The 21,229-nt window shown below is 40.6% G+C and overlaps 1 protein-coding gene across 6 annotated transcripts in view; it reads right to left on the bottom strand.

The window, feature by feature from the left end:
• The window catches only part of LARGE1 (LARGE xylosyl- and glucuronyltransferase 1), a 288,816-nt gene that overhangs the window by 28,247 nt on the left and 239,340 nt on the right, over window positions 1-21,229 (bottom strand). For all 6 annotated transcript variants that reach the window (XM_046939033.1, XM_015285413.4, XM_015285402.4 and 3 more), the window contains 1 exon segment: window positions 12,521-12,676. In XM_046939033.1, coding sequence (XP_046794989.1) covers window positions 12,521-12,676 — 156 coding nt within the window.

Below are 21,229 nucleotides of genomic sequence, written 5' to 3'. Positions count from 1 at the left end.
CACAGGATTTGTGCTTCTGAATACCTGGTTTGAGAAACTGAAAGGAAGTCAGATTACCAGAGAGCACATATTGCTTGGCTTTCTTGAAAATCAAGACCCTTCAAAGTCAAAATAGGCAAAAGAAAGCAATCCAATCCTGAGTCATGCAGTCACGTAGCTTTAAAAGAATAAAAGTTCAGCTATGGGAGGAGAAAAACTGATCAAATGTCTGAGCAACTGACCAATTCCATCACTGAACTACATTATTTAAAGCCAAACATCTGGGCAGATTACTTAAAATGCATTCATTTAAAAGGAAAAATCAGTCATGCCTGCTCTAAAGTGTCCTACAAAATGCAGCGCAGATGAAAATTATATATATGGTGTTGACACATCAAATAGAGTTCTGTTTGCGTTGCTCTGAAATGTAGGTTATTAGTAAAGGTTTTTTACACTGTACTTCTTAAAAGCATTCAGTAAGAAGGATACGATTACCTACTTGTCAGTAAAGGGTAAATTAAGACAAATATTCATTTCATATTTTCACACGTTTTGATAAAACCACAGCAGATTTCAAAGCTGTTTCATGCAACAAACAGATTATGAATTACAGACATTTATTTAGATGTAAAAATCTGTTCAGGATGATTTAAAGTGATAGCTTACAACAGTATCATTAAGAAAAAACATCAGAAAATGTAGGTGTTTCTTGTTCCAATGCTGTGCTAAGAACAAGAGCTGTTGTTCTTGGAACTGTAAGCATGATGGCTGCCATCAACAATAATGTGAGAACTGAATGTTTTCCTGTGAAGGTTGATGAAATAATTCCTGGTATTTTTCTGTTTATCACTCAATCTTCTTTTGAATAATGGAAACATCTCCTTTGATTTCAATGAGTTTTGGATCAGGATCTCACTCTTCCTTGCTATTGTTCTGCACAGATCTCAAAATGCCTCTCAGGAGAGACTGCTTTTAGAAAGATGAGACTCTGAATCTTGACAAATCTTTACTCAGGCAAAAGTATTGAAATCAAGATCTCTTGGTGGAACAGAAATCAAGAATTCTTGAACATATTGCTGGAGTTCCATTCATTCTGCTTTACAGATCATCATTCAGCTGAGCCTGTACTTTATTTTCAAAAGAACATTCAAACAATATATGAATTAAACCAAATTTTCACAACAATGCCTATAAAGAATATATATATATGTATATACATATATCCATATTACCAGAATTATCAAGGATCTTTAAATTTAAATGGTTAAGACAATATCAAAGCTCTGGGGAAGTTAGCCATGCCCTAAAATGTTCAGGGGCTCATTAGCTCACTTTTCCCTTTTATTCAATCCAGTTCAAGGATGATTTTGTTGTGGGTTTTGTTATTTTTAATAGAAATAGTTACAGCTATCACGTTATAAGAGGTTGAAGAAATAACCAAATATCTCCCCCTTTCTTTCCTTCAGTGACCTAAACACCAGATCCTTAAAAATGGACAGCTCGTTATTTGAATGTGCCTCTTGCCTGATGATTGACAATGGTACAATGTGGAAAAAATACCATAAAGTGAAATATGTGCATTTCACATGTACACTTCATACTTCCTAGTGTAACAAATGATTGCACAGCATAAAACAAGTCACAGCCAAAAAAGTCCCAAACCTTTCCCTTGGAGTCACAGCAGAAAAGAACCCTTTCTTTTGGGGATCTCTTTCTTTTGTACTTATGCTACTTGTACAGGTGCAAAGGTATCAGTTTCATCTTTCTTTTAGGCAGCATTGCTCTTTCGTTGCTCTCTGGCATGACTTTCTTGGAGGAAAGAGCAGGAGAGGAGAATTTCCCACCCATTCTTGCCTTGTCTCTGCAAGACTGAATTTACCTAATGGCAAACAGCATCACAGCTGAAACTGGCCCTGATGTTTGCAGGCAAATTACAGAAAGAAGAAAGGAGATGGTAGTAGTGGAGCCAAAGAAGCCCTTGTATTTCTTTGAAGAAATGGTCCATCTTTGTAACATTTCAGAACTACCAAAACAGTGTCTTTGGTTTTTACCAGAGAAAATGTTTCAAGATTTAAAAAAAAAAAAAAAAAAAAAAAAAGTCATGCCATACTATTAATAATAAAAACCCAACGAAACAGTCTCCTCAAATAACAGTCCCTTTTAAGCCAAGCCCAAACTCTTGTTATTGCTGTGCAGGCACCTCATATATTGAGGTGTGAGACTTACAAGAAAATACAGGGTAAAATGTCTAGGTCTTCAACAAACCCCATACTGGGATACTCTTGTACTTCGAGTTCATATCACTGAAGTGGGAATACAAACACTTCCTTTCTTACAGAAAGACTTCCCGTGTATCTGACTTATCTGTTTTACCAATGCTTTGTCAGTCTTCACTTACTCTGTTTATATGTTCGCATACTCCCAGTATCATGCACACAGATAAAGGCTATGACCTCTTTACTGTGAAGAGAGACAATCTATAAATTCCTACTACACACACTCGCATGTCATTTTTATAGACACGTTTTAAATGGAAAATGTTAAGGATGCACAACATTCAAAATACAAGTAACTGTCTAAGATAGCCACATATATAACTTTAAAGTCATCTCTTTTCAAGCTACCTCATATTGTTTTTCAGTTACACGATCATTTAACTGATACAATCTTACCTACAGTATATATACCGTGTGGATCCATTCTTTATGGACAAAAATCTTATAGCTTGCTTTAAGATTTGCTCCCACATTATACATAAAAAATATAAAAATGGGCTTATAATGGGGATCTGACAGATCTGTGCAGACAGACACTTACTTATACACAGTGTGCCATCGAAATAAGGATCTAATGTCAGCTAGATTTGATAAAAAGATGGCATACCCATTATGAGTCTCTCCATTATACTTATAACAAAATGCCTAATATAATGAAGACTTTTCATTCTTAGAGTAACAGCATGCATTTTCTCAAAAGCAAGTTCGTGCTTAGCATGAGTTTCATTCTTTCTACAAGGTTTTCAATGTGAAGGCTACTTGCCACTGAGCACATGGGAAATTTCACCTCAAGGAAACATTCCAGCAGTAGAAAGGCGATGTTCTTTTCAGACTATGTGTAGGAGATGTTCTCTAAGGAAATACCGTAGAGGGAAACAGCAAGTGCTTTCATTAGCACATGATGTTACTTGTTTCTGACATAAAAATGGCAGCACACAGAGAGCACCACGGCATACATGAGGCCAAAGCAAAGAGGCAACCAACTGTGGCAGGGAATCAGGTTTCAGATAGATCTCAGGCCAGGAAGTTTTCAACTCCACCACGAATCCTCACCATTTACCGAGTCCAACTGCCTAATGCACTTGTTTGAGATGAGGTGGTGCTTTCTCTCCAGGTGGCAGACAACAGACCCATATGATACATGGCACATAGCACATACCTTTCACCAACAGATTAGTTACTCTTAGTGGAAATGCACAAGTGATCAGCTTTGTTTTTTTAGCTGTCACAGAAACAATTCACTTCCCACCAAAACTTACAGGACTTCATCCCAAATGAAACTGATTCAAAATCCAGGATCAGAAGTATTTTCTTTGAGATTAGTGATATTTAAGAAAAACCCAAACAAAAAAATGCTTTGTGTGTAGAAGGCTATATAGACTTTGGGAAGAGGATGCATCCCCTCATGCAGACATCTCTCTTTCATAAGGCATTTAAGGTAAGATGAGATGACACAAGGCTTAAGTAACTCACTAAATATCATGCTATCACAACAGGAACTGAGCTGCCTGGATGAAAACTTTTAACTTTCAGACCATCTTTCCTTCTCCCAGGTGTGTGCAGTTAAAATTCACAGCAGAAAATCAGCTCAGTTTCATTCCCTCCTGCGTAGCTGCCCCAGTTCCCACCAGTAGGCAATTTGTGTTGCAACATTTAGCACTTTTAAAGTGCGTGAATTAGTGGTTGCCTTTAGCATGGCATAAACAAACAAACAAACAAAACAGACGATGATGTAAAGAGGAAAAAACACTTACTGAGCATTGTTTGGGATGACCTACATAAAGTACTTTTGGCTTCTCCAGTAATTAGTAATAAAAACCTGACTAAACCCATGTCAGTGAAACCTTTATTCTTCCCATGTCATAAAACTTTGTACATCTGCTATGTGGCAAATTCAGCCTTCTATTAAACACAGCTGTGCTTAGGACAAAGAGAAAGATAGTGTCTGAGCAAGCCTACCTAACAAGAATTTTGCTGTCAAAAAGTAAAACAGACAATCTTATCGCTAAACAGAAGTAATCGCTTACCTTTACTACGAATGATCAGCACAGTTAAGAACCCCCAAAATTCCTGGCATGCATACCATGACAATTAGGCATATATGAAGTACAGCTTTGTGTATACTCAGCTGCAGCTGTGAGATCTAGGTAGTTCTCTGAATTTCCCTTCTCCAGGCCCCCAACACCCATTCTTAGCAGAGCTGTTTGTAGCCCTTTCTTGCACCGCAGTGCCTGGACAAGCTGGTCTTGTGTTTCCTCAGACTGTCTTTCTTCTACAGCAAGTTCCATAGTGTATTTTACATCAGTTTTTAGCCCTACAGTCCTTGTTCAAGTAATTTGCCAGCAAACTGCACCTAGAGGCACCCATCAGTCCTTTCCTCTTCCTGTCCCTGGTGCTCCCTCTCAGAACTTCTGTCTGCATTAAATCTTCCCTTTAAGCCTTTCATGGAATCCCAGAATCCCCAAATGGCTCAGGTTGTAATGGCCCTTAAAGCCCACCCAGTCCCAGCCCACTCAGGCTGCCCAGGGCCCCATCCAACCTGGCCTTGAAAACCTCCAGGGATGGGGCACCCACAGCTTCTCTGGGCAGCCTGTGCCCATGTCTCACAACAGGATCCTTTGACCTGAATTTTAATCTTTTACAATTGAAAGTTAATTTTTTTCCTCCTCCATATTGCCTGGACAGCAGTGAGGTAAATGGATCTCTCTCAGAACAGAGATCACACTGGTTCCTGCTCTTCGCTCTACTGCCTGGTAAAACCTGGCCCTGAGCATTCTGAAAGAAACACAGAAAATGCTCATCTTCATCCTGGTCTCTCACTTGCAGCATACTGCATTGTTCTGTGGCACTGGCAAATTTATAATCTGATCAAGACATATCCATGCAGGTTCCAAAGGATTCTCCACAGATCTTAGCCTCCTACTTAGCAAACAAAGCACAACGGAGTGTGTATATTATAGGGGGATTTTTCAGCCCTACAATTTGCATAAATTTTCACCAGCCAGGCAAGAGACACATTCTTGGCCCCAAGTTCACTCCTGCTAAATGTCAGTTCTTTCTCTGAGCTATGGAGTAGTTCCATGAAGAAGTCATCTGAAATTGCACTGTGGGCAGCCCCCAATGCTTTTCCCCATGCTCCACTTTAAAAATTGAGAGAAGGAAAAGGGAGGCATACAAGCACGTCAAAAAGAAACATAGTTCACAATTCCCCCATCTAGCAATATTGTGAGTAGCTGAAAGCAGTATAACGGGAAGTTTCAGGCAGCTAGAAGGATGTGCTACCAGCTCAGCATTTAATAATAATATCAGTTTTAATAATAGAAACAACACAGCTGGGCAAGTTAGGATTTCCTGTCAAAACTGCCATAAACCACCTGTTATTACTAGAGAAAGGCTATGATGTGACAAAACAGTACCTTTATATGCCAGTCCTACAAATGATGCAGTAGGCTGAAATCCTGCAGGAAAAAAGGGTACTCACAGCATCAGTCTGATTTTAAGTTCAGCACCCATTTACTGGCCTGGAAGCTCCCTTTGCAGATGCCCTTTTTAGACATTCAGAAATCGCTGAATTTATTAGTTGAGAGAAAATTATGTGGCACACAGTAGAGTTTAAACTATGTAGCACATCAGTCTCCTGCACTTCTGCTGGATATTACTAGATGGCATGCAGAGCCATTTGCTACTATTAAAGTGGCTCCATACAAAAGAAGTAAATAAGTTTGAAGAAATTTAGGAAGTACTGATACACCTAAGCAAGCGTTTTCAGGGAGAAGAAGAATTTTTGTACTGTTCCTTTGTGCTGTTGAATGGGAAACTGAAAAAGTGGAGGAAATCTGGAGCAAATCTTTCCTTTATTATTATTTTTTAAAGTCTTCTCTAAGGGTAATCTACTCTTTTTCTCCAAAATTGAGTGAAATCGGTGATAAGGCTCCCACTGATCTTTCTCTAGGTTTTGGATCAGGAACCAGGCTTCAGTAATGGGGGACACCTCAATCAACCTTCAGATTTAACACTGTGGCAGAAGCACCTGGTGAGAAGCTGTCTGCAGGAAACAAGTTTTATGAGAATGCTGAAAGGTTGAGTGTGCGTGCCTGTGCTACAATCAGGCTTACAATATGTATCTCATAGCTTAACTACATAGATAGTAGGCAGCAGATCACATTGAAGTATTTTAGATGCTGCAGTAGGTTCTTCAGAATGAAATGCTGTGCTTTACATTAAAAGCCAATGGAAAACATTTAATTCAGAGGGTTTCCCTAAAATCTTTTCCCTTGCATCGAAGTAAGACTAAGGGCTAAGAAGGCGAAATAGCAGAGAAGATGTAGAACGGAATGGCTGAGGATCCACTTCAAAGGCCATTGGAGTCATTGGCAGTGTTTACAGGAGGATTTGGTTCATAATGTGAATTTCACATTTGAATTTCCCATCCAGAGTCTGCATACAAGGCAAAGAGGCGAATGTAATACCAGTGAGGTGAATGGAATACCAGTTTGCAGAGAAGAGCCAGCTCTGTGTAATCTCATGTTGGCACATACTGAATGAAGGGTGATGCTCTGCAGTGAGGAGCACGTGTCAGGCCCCCGTCTGCAGTCTGTCCCTGCAACACACAGCACCTTTCAGCTTCAGTATTCCAGTGAAAGGATAAAATATGTATGTACACATAGACATACATATAACTCTTTTTATACAAACAGAAAAATGACTCTGGCGTCTCTCTGTTTTTAAATTTGTACTTCTTCGCCTCCAATATTTCATTTTCAAAGCTCTGTCTGTTCTGCTCATTCCTATTTGTAACTTTCTGGAACCTACCAACAGTACAGCTTGGTGCAGCTGAAGATCAACGCCCGATGAGATCAGTGCTGTGCAGTACAGGATGCAAAGACTGACTTTAGACATCTAAAAATTCAGTGTGTGATACTATACTTCCATAGTAAACATTAAAAAAAAAAGAAGAAGAAGAAGAAAAAGTACTAATCTATATTAATACATAGAGACGTGTATACAAGCATACATGCACGCCCATAGCCTGGGAAAGAGTGACAGATTAATGTAACGTCTGATTACCTTTTAAACTAATACCCCTTTGCATCTCCCTGACATTGTAAAGAGTCTTTAGAAAGGGAAGATACATAATTTACATTCATTTTAAGGCCGTCTCAGTACTGATGAGAAGTGTAAAGGGGCCTTAGAGTTATGTGTAAAGGGCCTTAGAGCAACAGAATCAGCCCAGTGGTACCCACTCTCACATTCCTTTTTACATTTTCCAGATATCTGCATTACAAATGAGATTCCTTAATTACAGGTTGCACTCTAAATAAAACATCATTACAAATATTAAACTGCAGAGCTGCAGTGGCTGGCATATTGGAACAAGACCTTAAGGGTACATTCTGCCACAGCCAGTTTCTGAGTGACAGCCTCCTAACAAGCCACTGCTTCTTCCACAGCAGGGCTCGGCAGATTTAGTGCTTAAGTAATTCTCTCTGATTATAAAACTGGCAGAGGTATTCCAGCATTCTGACCACTGGTCCACAGTGCAGAGAAGCATAGTCGAGTGAAGGAGCAACTTTTCATAGAATTGTAACATGACTTAGGTTGGAAGAAACCTTAAAATCATTGAGTTTCAGCCCCCAAATGCTTACATTTATTCAACGCTTAGCACAGTAAAGCTCAGTTGTGTTTTGAGGTTGCTAGCTTCAATTTGGAGAAGAAAGGAAAAAATAATGGTTGTAACATGAACAACAATTCCTACCTTATACATATTTGGTTTTGCAAAAATTACAGCCTTTTATGTAAAAGATATTCCTAGGAATCTTAACCCTATGTCTGCATCTTGTCAGGCTAAAGGTAGGCCTAGCCCAGAATCCTGTCTCCAGCCGTGTTGCCTGGAGAGGAGTACAACAGCAGTGTGAGAGTACAGTAATGCTTTCTCAGAACACTCCTTCAGTCCTGCACTTGGGCTTAAGGATTTCCTGCACCAAAGCCTAACAGCTCTTGACTGATTTTGTTTCCACAAAGAGTCGGTTTTTGAATATAGGTGTATTTTTAGCAACATTACTTCCTGTTCAAAGCTTCATTGCATCTTGGGTGAAATGCCTTGCTTTGTTTTGAACCTGCTACTTGCTATTTCCACTTCATGTCCACTAGTCCTTGTTCCATGAGGAATGACAAACAGTGCCTCCCTTCTCACCTTACAAGATGCTCTGTGTCTGAACACTATCCTGCAGTACATCATGGGAATGTACTGTATTTTAATAGGACACCTGTGACACTGTGTGTGCTACAGAAGAGAGAGAGAGGGGGGGAGCGTGAGGTTTTCATGATAATCCTGTTCTTAGGGTTTCATAACATCAAAGCCAAAACTTGCTTTTTGTATTCTATAACAAAAAGGAAATTGACAAGTTTTGAGCTGGGCTTACATCAAGGGCAACTGATTAAAAAGAGTGTATTCTCCTAAGTGACTATTCTCAAGCTATCCAAAGTTAGCTATTTTCTCTATCTCATTGTTTTGATAGAAGGCTGTTAACTTTTTGGTGTTTCTTGGCAAGTTAGGACTCGTATATTTTTGTACGTCTAGCTCAATCTTTTCCAGTATCCTCTTTTTTTTTTTTTTTTTAATTTATAAATGGAAGAATGAATTACATTTCCTATTCAGACAGAAGCCATACCATACACCATATTGCGTTCCACTTGTCTTGAATAAGAAACAGGATTGAAGAGTTAGTCATTTCCAGTGTCTGTCAACCAGATACAAGTTCAGTAAAATGAGCCATTTTAAACTTTCCTAACAGCCATTTCCAGCAGTAAGAACATACATTCAGTGTGCACTGCTCCCCAACAACTTGTCATCTGGAATGAAGTGGAAGCAGGGGTGGGTGGCCTGGAAAGAATACAGCGATACTGCCTGGACATGCAAACGTGGGATCAGGAAAGCCAAGGTGCAGATAGAAATAAAATTGGTGAGGGATGTGTAAAATAACAAGAAGGGACTCTATAGATATATTAGTCAGAAGAGACAGACCAAGGACTGTGTAATCCCCCGATAAATGAGAAGAGAGAACTGGCTACAATTCACATCGAGAAGCCTAAGGTGCACAATGAGTTCTTTGCCTCAGTCTTCAGTGGCAGTCAGGCTTCCCATATCTCTCACATACTTGAACCTCTAGGCAGGAGTCAGGAGAGCAAAATACCTTCCACTGTAAGAGTGGAGAAAGTCTGAGACCACCTTATGAGACTGTGCACAAGTCTATGGGGCTTCATGACATACATCCCAGGGTCCTGAGGGAGCTGGCCGATACAGTTGCCAAACTGCTCTCCACTGTATCAGTCCTGGCTGTCAGGTGAAGTCTCTGGTAACTGGAAAAAGGGAAACATCACTCCCATTTTCAAGAAAGAGAGAGAGAAAAACCCAAGGAACTACAGGCCGGTGAGCCTCATGTTTGTGCCTGGGAAGATCATGAAGCAGATCCTCCTGGAAGAGATGTTAAGGCACATGGGAAATGAGGAGGTGATCCAAGAAAGCCAGCACAGTTTCACCAAGGGCAGATGGTGCCTGACCAATCTGGTAGCCTTCTACGATGGAGTGACGGCATTGGCGGACAAAGGAAGGGCAACTAATGTCATCTACCAGGAATTGTGCAAGGTCTTTGACAAGGTCCTGCACCACATCCTTATCTCTAAACTGGAGAAATATGGGTTTGAAGGGTGGACTATTCAGCGGATAAAGATTAGTTGGATGGTTGCAGCCAGAGGGCTGTGCTCAAAGGCTCTACATCCAGATGGAGGCCGGTCATGAGTGGTGTCCCCCAGGGATCCATCCTGGGAACAGTGCTCTTACACATCTTTATCAAAGACACTGGGATTGAGTGCACCCTCAGCAAATTTGCAGATGACACCAAACTGAATGGTGCAGTTGACACAATAGAAGGAAAGGATGCCATCCAGAGGGACCTGGACAAACTTGAGACATGGGCCCATGTGAACCTAATGATTTTCAACAAAGCCAAGTGCAAGCTCACTGAGAGCAGCCCTGTGGAGAAGTACTTTGAGGTCCTGGTAGATAAAAAGCTGGACATGTCCCAGCAGTGTGCGCTTGCAGCCCAAAAGGCCAGCAGTATCCTGGGCTGCATCAAAAGAGGGGTGGCCAGCAGGGAGAGGGAGGTGGTTGTCCCCCTCTACTTTGCCCTCATGAGGCCCCAGATGGAATACTGTTTCCTGGCCTGGGGCCCCCAACACAAGAAAGATGTGGAGTTGTTGGCAAGGGTCCAGACGAGGGCCATGAAGATGATCAGAAGTGCTAGAGCACCTCCATCTCCTACGATGGAGGTCTGAAGAAGCTGGGCTTGTTCAGGCTGGAGAAGAGAAGGTTCTGGGAAAACTTCATTGTGGCCTTCCAGTACCTGATGGAAGCTTATAAGCAGAAGGGGAATCGACATTCTGAACAGAAAGCAATAAGGCAAGGGGGAATGGCTTTGAATTAAAAGAGGGGAAATTTAGGTTAGATGCTAGGAAGAAAATCTTTATTTGGAGGGTGGTGAGGTACTGGCACAGCTGCCCAGAGAAGCTGTGGATACCCCATCCCTGGAGGTGATCAAGGACAGGTTGGATGGGGCCCCGGGCAGCCTGATCTGGTGGGTGGCAGCCCTGCCCATGGCAGAGGGGTTGGAACTGAATGGACTTTAAGGGCCCTTCCAACCCACGCCATTCTATGATTCTATGTTTAAGGACTTACAGAGCTCTGGAAAATACAGCAACAAATCTGTGGCTGAATTCCTGCTGTTCTAACACACACAATTGCAAATTCAGAACAATTTTAACCTGAATACTTAAAACATGAAGATGTGTTTTGTTTTATTGTCTTTATTTTCAACGTCTCACTTCCCTTTTCCAACCCTCTACTCCATCTATTGTATCCTGATGTCTCTGGCCATCAGCCTCTTAGTGGTCTTTTATTACATTCAGTTCACTTGATTCTCTAAAAGCCTCTCACTCTTGCAGAAGATTTTCTTTCTCCATGTATTTTCACTCTTGCTGTGCACTTTCTCTCTTTTGTCTCTGCTTCAGTCTCCTTGAGTTAATGTTTATCTCCAGTTTTTCATAATTTCCCCACCTCTTTCAGAAGACCGTGGGAAGGCTGAATAAGTATCTGGAAAGCCATGCCTTGGGCTAAAATAGATCCATCCAATCTCTGAGTGCTACAGACAGAAAACTAGGGCTGGTATCTCCTGTGGTCAAAGGCAAAATGGAGCCTCAATAATGCTACTGATCACTAATTATCTCTGAACTGCTAATGCGTACATGATACTAACTTTGCTCTACTGATTTTTATATAGAGATTTTTTTACATTTTAGATAATTATGTATTTTTTTTTCCTTTAAGATAGTATAAAATGATACAGGTTTCTTTGTATTTCCTTTCAGGCTACATAGTCAAAATTGATACTTGGTCTAGAAATCTCCACAGACCACATTATACACAAGGAGTTCAAATGCATCTGTGTATGAGTGTTTCAAATAACAGTTTTTTACACTGGAACTATATGTACTAAGGCACACACATACTTAAGAACATCTGTATGTAAACATCCTTGATTTCAACCATTTTCAAATCATTTGTTTCATCTGAAAGGTTCTGATTGCAAATTTTATGCACATACACATAAGTGCTGCTGTGCTTTGTTAGAGCTAGGGCAGAAAGAACCCACTCAGTCTCACAGCCTATGTGTACCTTGAAGCATTAACTCATTCTACAGTTTACAGTATGGCAAAAACTGATAGACCTAACCCAGCAGTCTTGATATTTTCATTTTCTCTTCATTATTTGTGCATTAGTATCTACTAGCCAAAGTCAACATTGTCTTATGCTGAACAAACACACGGCAAGAAACAATCCCTCCTCCTGGAAAGTTTTAGGTCTAAGGATGAGATTTGCAGAATTGCCTAATGGAATTAAGAGCCCGAATCCTCATTTTCAATTTGTGAACTTAGCTTTGATGGGGATTTTTAAAAAGAAAGGAAGCCAAAAATACCACCAAAACAAAAACAACAGGGGAAAGGCAAGATTAATACGATAGTTTTACGGGGAAGGGACTGAGGCACAGGGAGATTAAATGATTTGCACAGCGTCACTCTTGGAATCTGGGCACTGACCTCAATTCTCCTGAGTCCCTTACCTACACAGCCAATTCTCCAAGTTTCCATGTAGCTTGTGCTATATATGAAACTTCCATTACAGCCTTTCAAGCCCTCAACGTGCCACTTACGTTTTCACTGTTAACATCTGCCTCGCTGGGGCAGCCAAAGAGTTCCCGTCTCAGCAAGTTCCCGTCGTATTCCAGGAATGTCAGGTAGAGGTTGCGGAAAAACTCCACGTGCTTGTTTTTCACCCGCAGCTTCTTTGGTGAGTTCCAGTGAATCACCTCAGAAGGAAAAAGAGAAAAAACATCCTGTTGTTAGAATACAAATTGGCTTTGCCCAGGGTTTTTGTGTGTGTTTAGTTTAGTGCCCACTTAAAACCAAAGACCCCCAAAACTACGTCACAGAATCTCAAAATCATAGAATCATTAAGGTTGGAAAGACCACTAAGATCCAAACATCTAGTCATGCCTGATAACTGGTTTAGACTACATCTTTCAGTACTATGCCCACATGTTTCTTGAACACCTCCAGGGACAGTGACTCCATCACTTCCCCAGGCAGCCTGTGCCACTGCAGCACCACTCTTGAGAAGAAATTGTTCCTAATATTCAAATTGAACCTCCCCCAGCACAACTTGAGGCCATTACTTCTTGTCCTGTCACTGTAACCTGGGAGAAGGGGCCGACCCACATCTCGCTACAACCTCCTTTCAGGTCATTGTGGAGAGCGAAAAGATCTCCCCTGAGCCTCCTCTTCACCAGACTGAAAAATCCAAGTTCCCTCAGCCACAGTGTCTTTTCAGCATGAAAGCTTTGCCACATTTTGATGATGCTCTTTTGAACTCCTCCATAGGACAACCTGTACAAATGAGTTGGGGTACAGCTGTAGGTTGTGACGCAGCATGGCATGAACACTGTCACAGGTCTGCCACAAACCTGACAGGAGAGAGACTCTTTGAACAGGGACACGTGGATGTTGGTATTAAATATTAATCTCAGATTTCCATATGACAGATTGATTCACTGCTTCGGGCCAGGTAAGCTCTTCTGTTATTAGGTACTGAGGAGAAAAAGCCTCGGATGATTTCCTGCATGCATGTACACCCTTCAAAAAGGACTGAGTCTAATCTGATTTCCTTCTTGCCACTGCTTCATTTAAACAAGACTGATCTCAGTTGCATCATATAATATAGTGGTGCAGTACAATGCTTCACCCTTGGAATTCCTACTTCCAGCATGTATTTAAGCTCTTTTAATGGGAGATGATTCTCACGTTGTCCTGGTTTTAACTCTATTGCTGACATAAAGGGCCCAATTCTCATTTACAACCAGGTGACTTTGCAGCGTGCTCTGACAGTGTGAACAAGAATGTGGCCCTAAGGAAAAGCTATGACGGAGCTAAAAGTACCTTGAAGGAATGATTTCATTTTATAGAGGCTGTATTTTAGGCATAAGGAAAAAAAACACAACACATCAAAACAAAACCCAACAACAACAACAACAACAACAACAACAACAACAACCACCAACAAAAAAACCAAGCAAGTGATTTGTATTCAGTTTTATTCCTATGACTTCTAAAGAGATTAAAAAAATCCCATCTCCCTTGGGAACATTTCCAAGCGAGGAGTTCTGGCGGTTCTCTGAACACATTAAGTTAATTGCATGGAGGCACTGCATCACTCACACAGCCACAGAGCCACGGGGTGGTCAGCTCTGCTCTGTACATTGCAGCTGTGGGAGGCAGTGGGCACAGAAGCACAGAGTAGCCCTGAGCAGGTGAGCATGCTCCCCTCAGTGTCAGCAAAACAGCTTGGCAGGAGCAGGGAGCCCTCTTAAAACACTCTCTCTGCTTCTGAATGAGTGATCCGCAGGAGGAAAGAACAGGACGTCGCCTGAATTCTGCCCACACTAACTTCAACAAATAAGACAGCCTCTCTACTGAGTATTTGTAACACAAAGAAAACCAAATCGCAGCACTTTCCTTCTATACAGCTAACACAAATGAAAGTTTTTCCCATTGTAGAAAGCTTTATCCCTTCCTAGGACTTCACTACTGAAGCTATGAGGATGCAATACATAGAGTAACAGAAAGGAAACGACAGGGAAACAACACTGTTTCAGAGACAGGCAAATCACTTTATTCTATTATAGGAACATAATGTTACATCAAGATCATGATCTTAGAATCACAGAATAATTAAAGTTGGAATAGACCTCTAAGGTCATCTAGTCCAACTATCCACCTACCACCAATGCATCAACACTGTAAATTTGGATGAAATATACTTGGTATAGATATTTTTCTCTGGTAATGCTACATTCTTTGCTACTTTTACATTTGTACATACACTCAAAATTGTACCTTAATTGTCAACTATTCTGCTGCAACGTTTGCAAAAAATACAGAACAATATCGAAACAAAGGGAGCTTTATCTAGCATGGCTGGGATAAGGCATAAACTCATGGTGACAGATGTTCAAAACCTCTCTTCTTTGAAAAGAACTTTAAATATTTCACCCCTTGCATTTAAATGCAGCAAAAGGCATTTTTTTGAATGAAGAATTGAAGAACGTATGCAAAAAATCTCAGTGACTGAATCCTACCTCAGGGAAACAGGCAAATGTAAGCATAGGACTGAATGAACCTAAAGGGCTGCTAGACAGTTTTACACGGTACTAGGATTCACTTTTTCAAGCAGACACTGATGGGAAGTTGTCAGTCTGCTGGTAACTTGCATTTCTCCAGGAGGGGATCAAATAACACCGAAAAGCTAGAAAATGGAACAGAAATGCTTGCTAAGAAAATCTTTGGTGTATTCTCCCTTTTAAACTTACAGTTTATAAGAGTTTTCTTTGGGATGTCTTTGTGAGCATCCTATGGCCCTGTTAAGCTCCCTGACCACTCCCACCAGGGACTGAGAGCACAGAAAGAGCTAATGATGATAAACTCAATAACTACATAGGTCACTCTGAAAAGTAACACCTCCTATTTATTTCCATGGAAACTACAACAGATACAACGAGCACAATAACACTATTTGATAGAACAAATTCTCAGTTACAAAACACTAGTTTTCAACACAGTCACTACCATTGGCTATGCATTTTCATTGGTGACGAACAAGAGCCTGCATGCCTCGCTTGTAACAATCTGCACAAGTGGAGGTGACCACTGTCACTGCTGCCACTGCTGAAACACACCACTTACCCCTCACTCTGCTCTCATCTACTGTTTGATCTCCATAAACATTCAGCAAGCATCGATAAATATCGGTGGGTGCCATTTTTTCCCCATGAAGGAATTCAGTGATACACCTCTGCTCCATATGGACTTCCCTGTCAGACACCATTCTATCAGACTGCCCCTCAGCTGCATCAGTCATATGGCAACAAAATGTAGCAGAATATTGTTGGAAAGGTTCAGCTTCTACTGTCATACCACCAACATCCGCCTCTGGAATCATGGGCCAACATCAAAACATAGGAGATGTTTCTCCTTTCAGAATAGCCCTCATGTTCTGGGACAGGCTCCCCAGTGCTGCACACATTCCCCATCACTGCAAACCATGTCAAATCATAGCCAAAGTTCCAGTGTTGATGCCTCTACCACGTTGCATGGGGGATGATGTCAAAGCCAGACAATCACAGTTGTCAGTGCAGAGTCTGTTCGCTGCTCTGCTTCCAAGTCTGTTGCGTGTGCAAAATCTGCTAAGTGTCAGGGGCCTAGCTGGTGGTTCAGATCTGATCAGATTTGAAGTGTCAGGATGTCGCATGTGTACCGATGTCAGGGGAGCTTGGAGTGAACTGAAGGAAGCTGAATGGAGCTGATGACTGCCCAGAAAAGCAGATCTTTTAATCAAGTAAGACAGAACATGTCAATGCAGCTAAAGAACATGAAGGAACTATGCAACCATCTGGATGACCTGAGGTAGGAAAACCAAAAAACAGGTTTAGTAAAAGAGCAGGCTACTACTCAAATGTAACCTGATTAGAGAAATATTATGTCTTATATGAAAGCACAAAAAGAAGAGTAGGTTTCAGAAGGTAACAAGATTCTTAACTACTGATATATAATCATACATTTGAAGGCCATATTCTTTTTTTTTTTTTTTTTCTGTCAGCTCACAAAATAACCTTGAGCTCTGTCTGTAGCTGTCAGATTTGGTCTACCATACAATCAGCCACACCACAAGTTGTACAGGCCAAGACATCCTTGGATGGGCTGTCACAGGCATCAGTGACATGATGAAGACAACAGCCTGCTCAGGTAAAGCTGAGGTCGTTATGTTAGAAACTTTACAGCAGGAAACAGTGAATTGATTGAAGAAAAAAAATCAGTTTGAAAGAGACTACAGGGAAATCAGAAGAAAAAGAATCGAACTCGGAATCCACTTTATTTGCAGACTGAATAAGTGTTATCCCAACATTAAAAAGAGAAAGTGAATCTAGAAACTAAAAATCTCATTACTACAACATCCCCTTTCTAAGACCAAATAGCACAGTAATACTGCATTTATTTCTTCTTCTGTTTTCCCTCTTAGTTTCTAAGCTATTCCAAAGCTCTGTTGGCTTACAGAGGAAATTACACCTGGAACACATGAACTGCCACTGCCATTATCTGGGTGGACAACTCAAGAACTGCACTAGCCTTCAGACTGTCCCATGCATCCTTTCTACTCCGATCAAGGCCTCTGGGAACTAGGAAAAATACACTCTTTAATCTTCATTTAGCTATTTAAGTACTGAGAGATCAGAGCTTAAAGTTCCACATCTATTTAACACTTGGTTAGTTGTCATTACACAACTTGGCACTATCTACATTTCCATTCATATCATACTAGTTAATCAACAGCTGTTACCATTCACTGATTTCACTCAGCTAGACTCTGGAATACTTCCATCTATCTGTTATCTAGTGAAAAACACAAAGCTGAACTGGTAGTTCCCATTTATTTACCAGGTTCTGACTCAAAGCATTCAAATGATGATGCAATTCGTGTCTCATAGACTGCCAGAGGGATATGAGATGGAAACTGGGGGTGGTAACTGGGGGTGGTATGCATTGACAGAGTACAGGAGAAAGCTCCATGGTCAGTTATCTGCACTGAAATATACTGAAAAAAGAAATCCCAGCAAAATTCCTTACTCTCCAGACACATTATTCTCTTTGGAGACGTTAAACTTTTCCAATCTGACGTTCAAAGCACTAAACTATAAGCCTCAATATAACATCATTTCTGTAATGTTCTTTATCCATTTTTCCCTCATCGCATCTTCTATCTACAAAAGAAATATTTGGCCAAACATTTCCTTAACCACAATCCTTTTTTTTTTTTTTTTTTTTTTTTTAACCCAAAGACAGATCTTGATACTCTACTTTAGCTGTTAGGACATCATAGAATACACGATATCCTTCTCTGCCCTTCCCGGTGGCTCTGTACCTACCTTCCAGGCTGAAGGGGGAAAAGTAAGAATAAATTAAGCCTAAATTTAAGCCTGAAGAGGTTTATTTTTGCAAAGTGCTGAATAGATATTAATTAAGCCCATAAGCACATCGCTATTTAGGTAAATAAGTAAAAGAGATTTCTGTAGATGGATGGCTTTCCTGCTCAAAAACTAGATTCTTTTTTTAGGCAGCCAGACAGTTCCCACTGAAATCAACAGAAGCAGTGATAAGCAATTCTGCATAGTACAGCCACTTATATGTGTCATTGTAATATTGTCTCGATAGGTTTTTGTTTCAGGTATATACTGTTGAAAAGTTTTGTTTGAATGTGCCCCAAGCCACACTGCAAACAAGCACTACCTATTAAACCAGCGCCTGGAGTAGAGATGTCTGGAAACATTATTCTTAAACTGCATTTTTAACAGAAATGAACATTTTATTTAAAAAAACACCCACCAAAAACAACATCAACAACAAAAACACACAACATAATATTTCCAGAAAGGGCCAGATGCTTCACAGAAATGTCACCAGGGAGGTTTCAGAGCTCCAAAGCGATATATCTGAAGTATAGAACTAGAAGAGACCCATTTTTGAGCAGCAACCCAGAGGTGTAGGCACTGCTTTTAGATATGGGATTCAAATCCCTGTCCTGCCTGATTTGCTTTCCATGGTCCCAGGGATTACTTTTTGCCTCCTGGCTTGTTGCCTAAGCTGCCTGAAAAGCACTGCCCCTGCATTATAGTTTTCAGAATTCTCAATTTGTCCTCAAAGGGATTGCAGCTCTCCCTCCAACTCTTACAATTACTCTTAAGTAGAGGCCTCCTGCCTGCAGCAACACCTTAAACGTACTTCCACAATATGCCAGTGCTCCTTGTTTGGCAGAGCAGAATCACCTTAGTGACTACAGTGTTCATACAAGGAACGGGTGCTTACCCCTCTTGGCCCTTTGCTTTTCTCAGTCTAGCTCTTCCTTGGATGGCATTAAAAGGTGCAAGGCAGCAGAATGCCAGAGCTGCTGCAGATCAGTGCTGAGGTGCTTGGACAGCACGGGGGGTGGCTCAGGGGCTGGAATATAGGGAGGTGCAATAGGTCATGTTTGAGGCAGATCAGAAGTGATGTATTTGGGTTATGGACAAGAAGCTGTGTAAAGTTTTGTAGGCAATCTCATAAAGTTGCTCTAGTACAGCAGACATACCTGGGAAAGGCACAGTAAACCACATGAAATAATTTCAGAGAGGGGAATTTATGAGGTTAATTTTATATCTGCCTGCTAATTCAGTATCAGTTGTGTTTAAAGCCATCTTCAAATGCAATCAACAAGATTTAAAGCACTTACCTATCTTGTGGGGAGTAAATTCTAATAATTTGATATACTCCCAGCCTTCAGTTTTTGTGATTGCGAATTACCCCATTCTGTGTGTGTATCTGCATCTGTATCCTTGACAACCAGACTTGATGACTGACTCATTCAATGAGGTCATGATTCATTGTCAGAGGCATCACAATTCATTACCGTCTTTCATAGGATTTTTCTTGCCATTTGGTTTGTGCCAAATCACAGTAATTGAGATTTCCTTACAGACAGGAAAAAACTATTAATCAAAAAGGAAAGCAAAGATGGGCCAATCCAGAAAAAGTAATGCATAAATGAAACTCAGTTCCGGACAGATCACTTCTGTCCAGCAGTGCACATGCTTGTCCATTCACATTGTGGGCTACTGCGGATCAAGTGAGGAGCTGAGATAAATGAGGTAAGATAGACAGTGGATGCCTACACATCTTTTGGCCAGTCTTCAGTAGCAACCCTGAAGTGTTTCTCCAAGGTGTAACAAATGCCATGCAAAACCAGACATCTCTGACCTTCAGAGACTGAAGCTGGCTTGCATGGCAAGAAGAATTAAAGGGCATCTGCCTCCTCTTAACCTGCTCTTGTTCTCTATTCATACAATCATAGAATGACTTGGGTTGGAAGGGCCCTCAAAGATCATCCAGTTCCAATCCCCTGTTGTGAGCAGGGTTGCCACACACTGAAGCAAAGCATTTTCAAACAGGTTCTCTCAGAGTGAAGAAAGGGACATTTCTGAATGCATTATTCCTTTTTTTCCACATAAGTTGTGGTTCTTTATGTGACAGACAGAAGCACAAAACCCACAAATTTTAGCCTGTTTGTATACAGTATGTTGTCTAGCACTATACAGTGTGACAAAGGAGGTAAGTAAGCATTTAGACAAACAAAAATACTAAAGTGGTCTTATTTTAATGTTGGTTTAGATGGATTTAAAATTAGTCATTGCTAACAATGCAAAACTTGATTAGCAATTTCTGTTCCTCTTATGCCTCCTCTGAAAGATTTCCATATGCAAGTCCTCCCAGATTTGTATATGCTGCCAAGCTGCAGCAAGGAAGTAGAGTTCAGTAGCAGTCAAGCATCTGACCCAATCTAACACAAGAGAATTAAAAAAAAAGTTAAATTGATACAGATTCAGCTTAATGAGGACTACCTTAAAAGAAAGAAAAAAAATGGCTGGAATTCTCTTTATATACTATGAAATACTTAAGTGCTTCATAGACTTCTAAAAAGCATGCTGGCCAGGCTGGTTTGTGCAGATGTGAACAAAGCAGCAAAGAAGTGTGTGTACTCTTGAAAAGCAGCCAGCCCTGGGGGTCTAAGTTTATTTAACACAATGTTGTGTGCAGAAGACAAATCCTCAAATCCCATGGGCTTTGAGACCAAATGGAATTAAATCAGTGCCTTTTCAGTCTGACATGAGGAATAGGGCCTGATCTGACTGAAGAATACTTGACTGGGTCAGTTTTGCTTTAGAATTTAAACCTCTCCCTGCATTTCTGTCTTTCCTATGCTATTCTTCTTAATCCTCCAGTACAAACTTTACAATCTGTCTTTCTCTTCCTCTCCCTCTAGAGGTTTTTCCTACCTTGTTTTTAACTCCAGTCTTACCATGAAATACAAGATGTGCCAAATATACCGTCATACTATTTAGAGTCAATACTGTGGAAACTGATTCAATTTAGTAATACTAAGAGCACATTTTCTAACATGGGCTAAAGACATTTGTTGTTTATTTGAGAAGACTGCATACCAAAGCAGCCCAGTTTGTTTTAGAAGTAGAAATCTATTAAATTTCATAATGCAAATTTACAACTTTAAAGTTCTTCATACAATGAAAAAATGCATATCACAATTGAACAGTACTGACTGATGGCCACTTCTGTTGCAGTTGAGTATGGGAAGAGCTTCACTGAAATCAGCAGGGCTTGCGTGCGTTACAAAAGGCTCTGCCTCTCTCCTAAAGCAAAGAATTTCAGCCTCAATTCAGCACAGCACTTAGGGGATATGACTAATTTTAGTGGTGTGAATAAGT

Source organism: Gallus gallus, chromosome 1 (genome assembly GCF_016699485.2).
Source record: "Gallus gallus isolate bGalGal1 chromosome 1, bGalGal1.mat.broiler.GRCg7b, whole genome shotgun sequence".
Lineage (NCBI taxonomy): Eukaryota > Metazoa > Chordata > Aves > Galliformes > Phasianidae > Gallus > Gallus gallus.
Note: the sequence above shows the minus strand (reverse complement) of the source record. Positions and strands in the feature narration are given on the sequence as shown.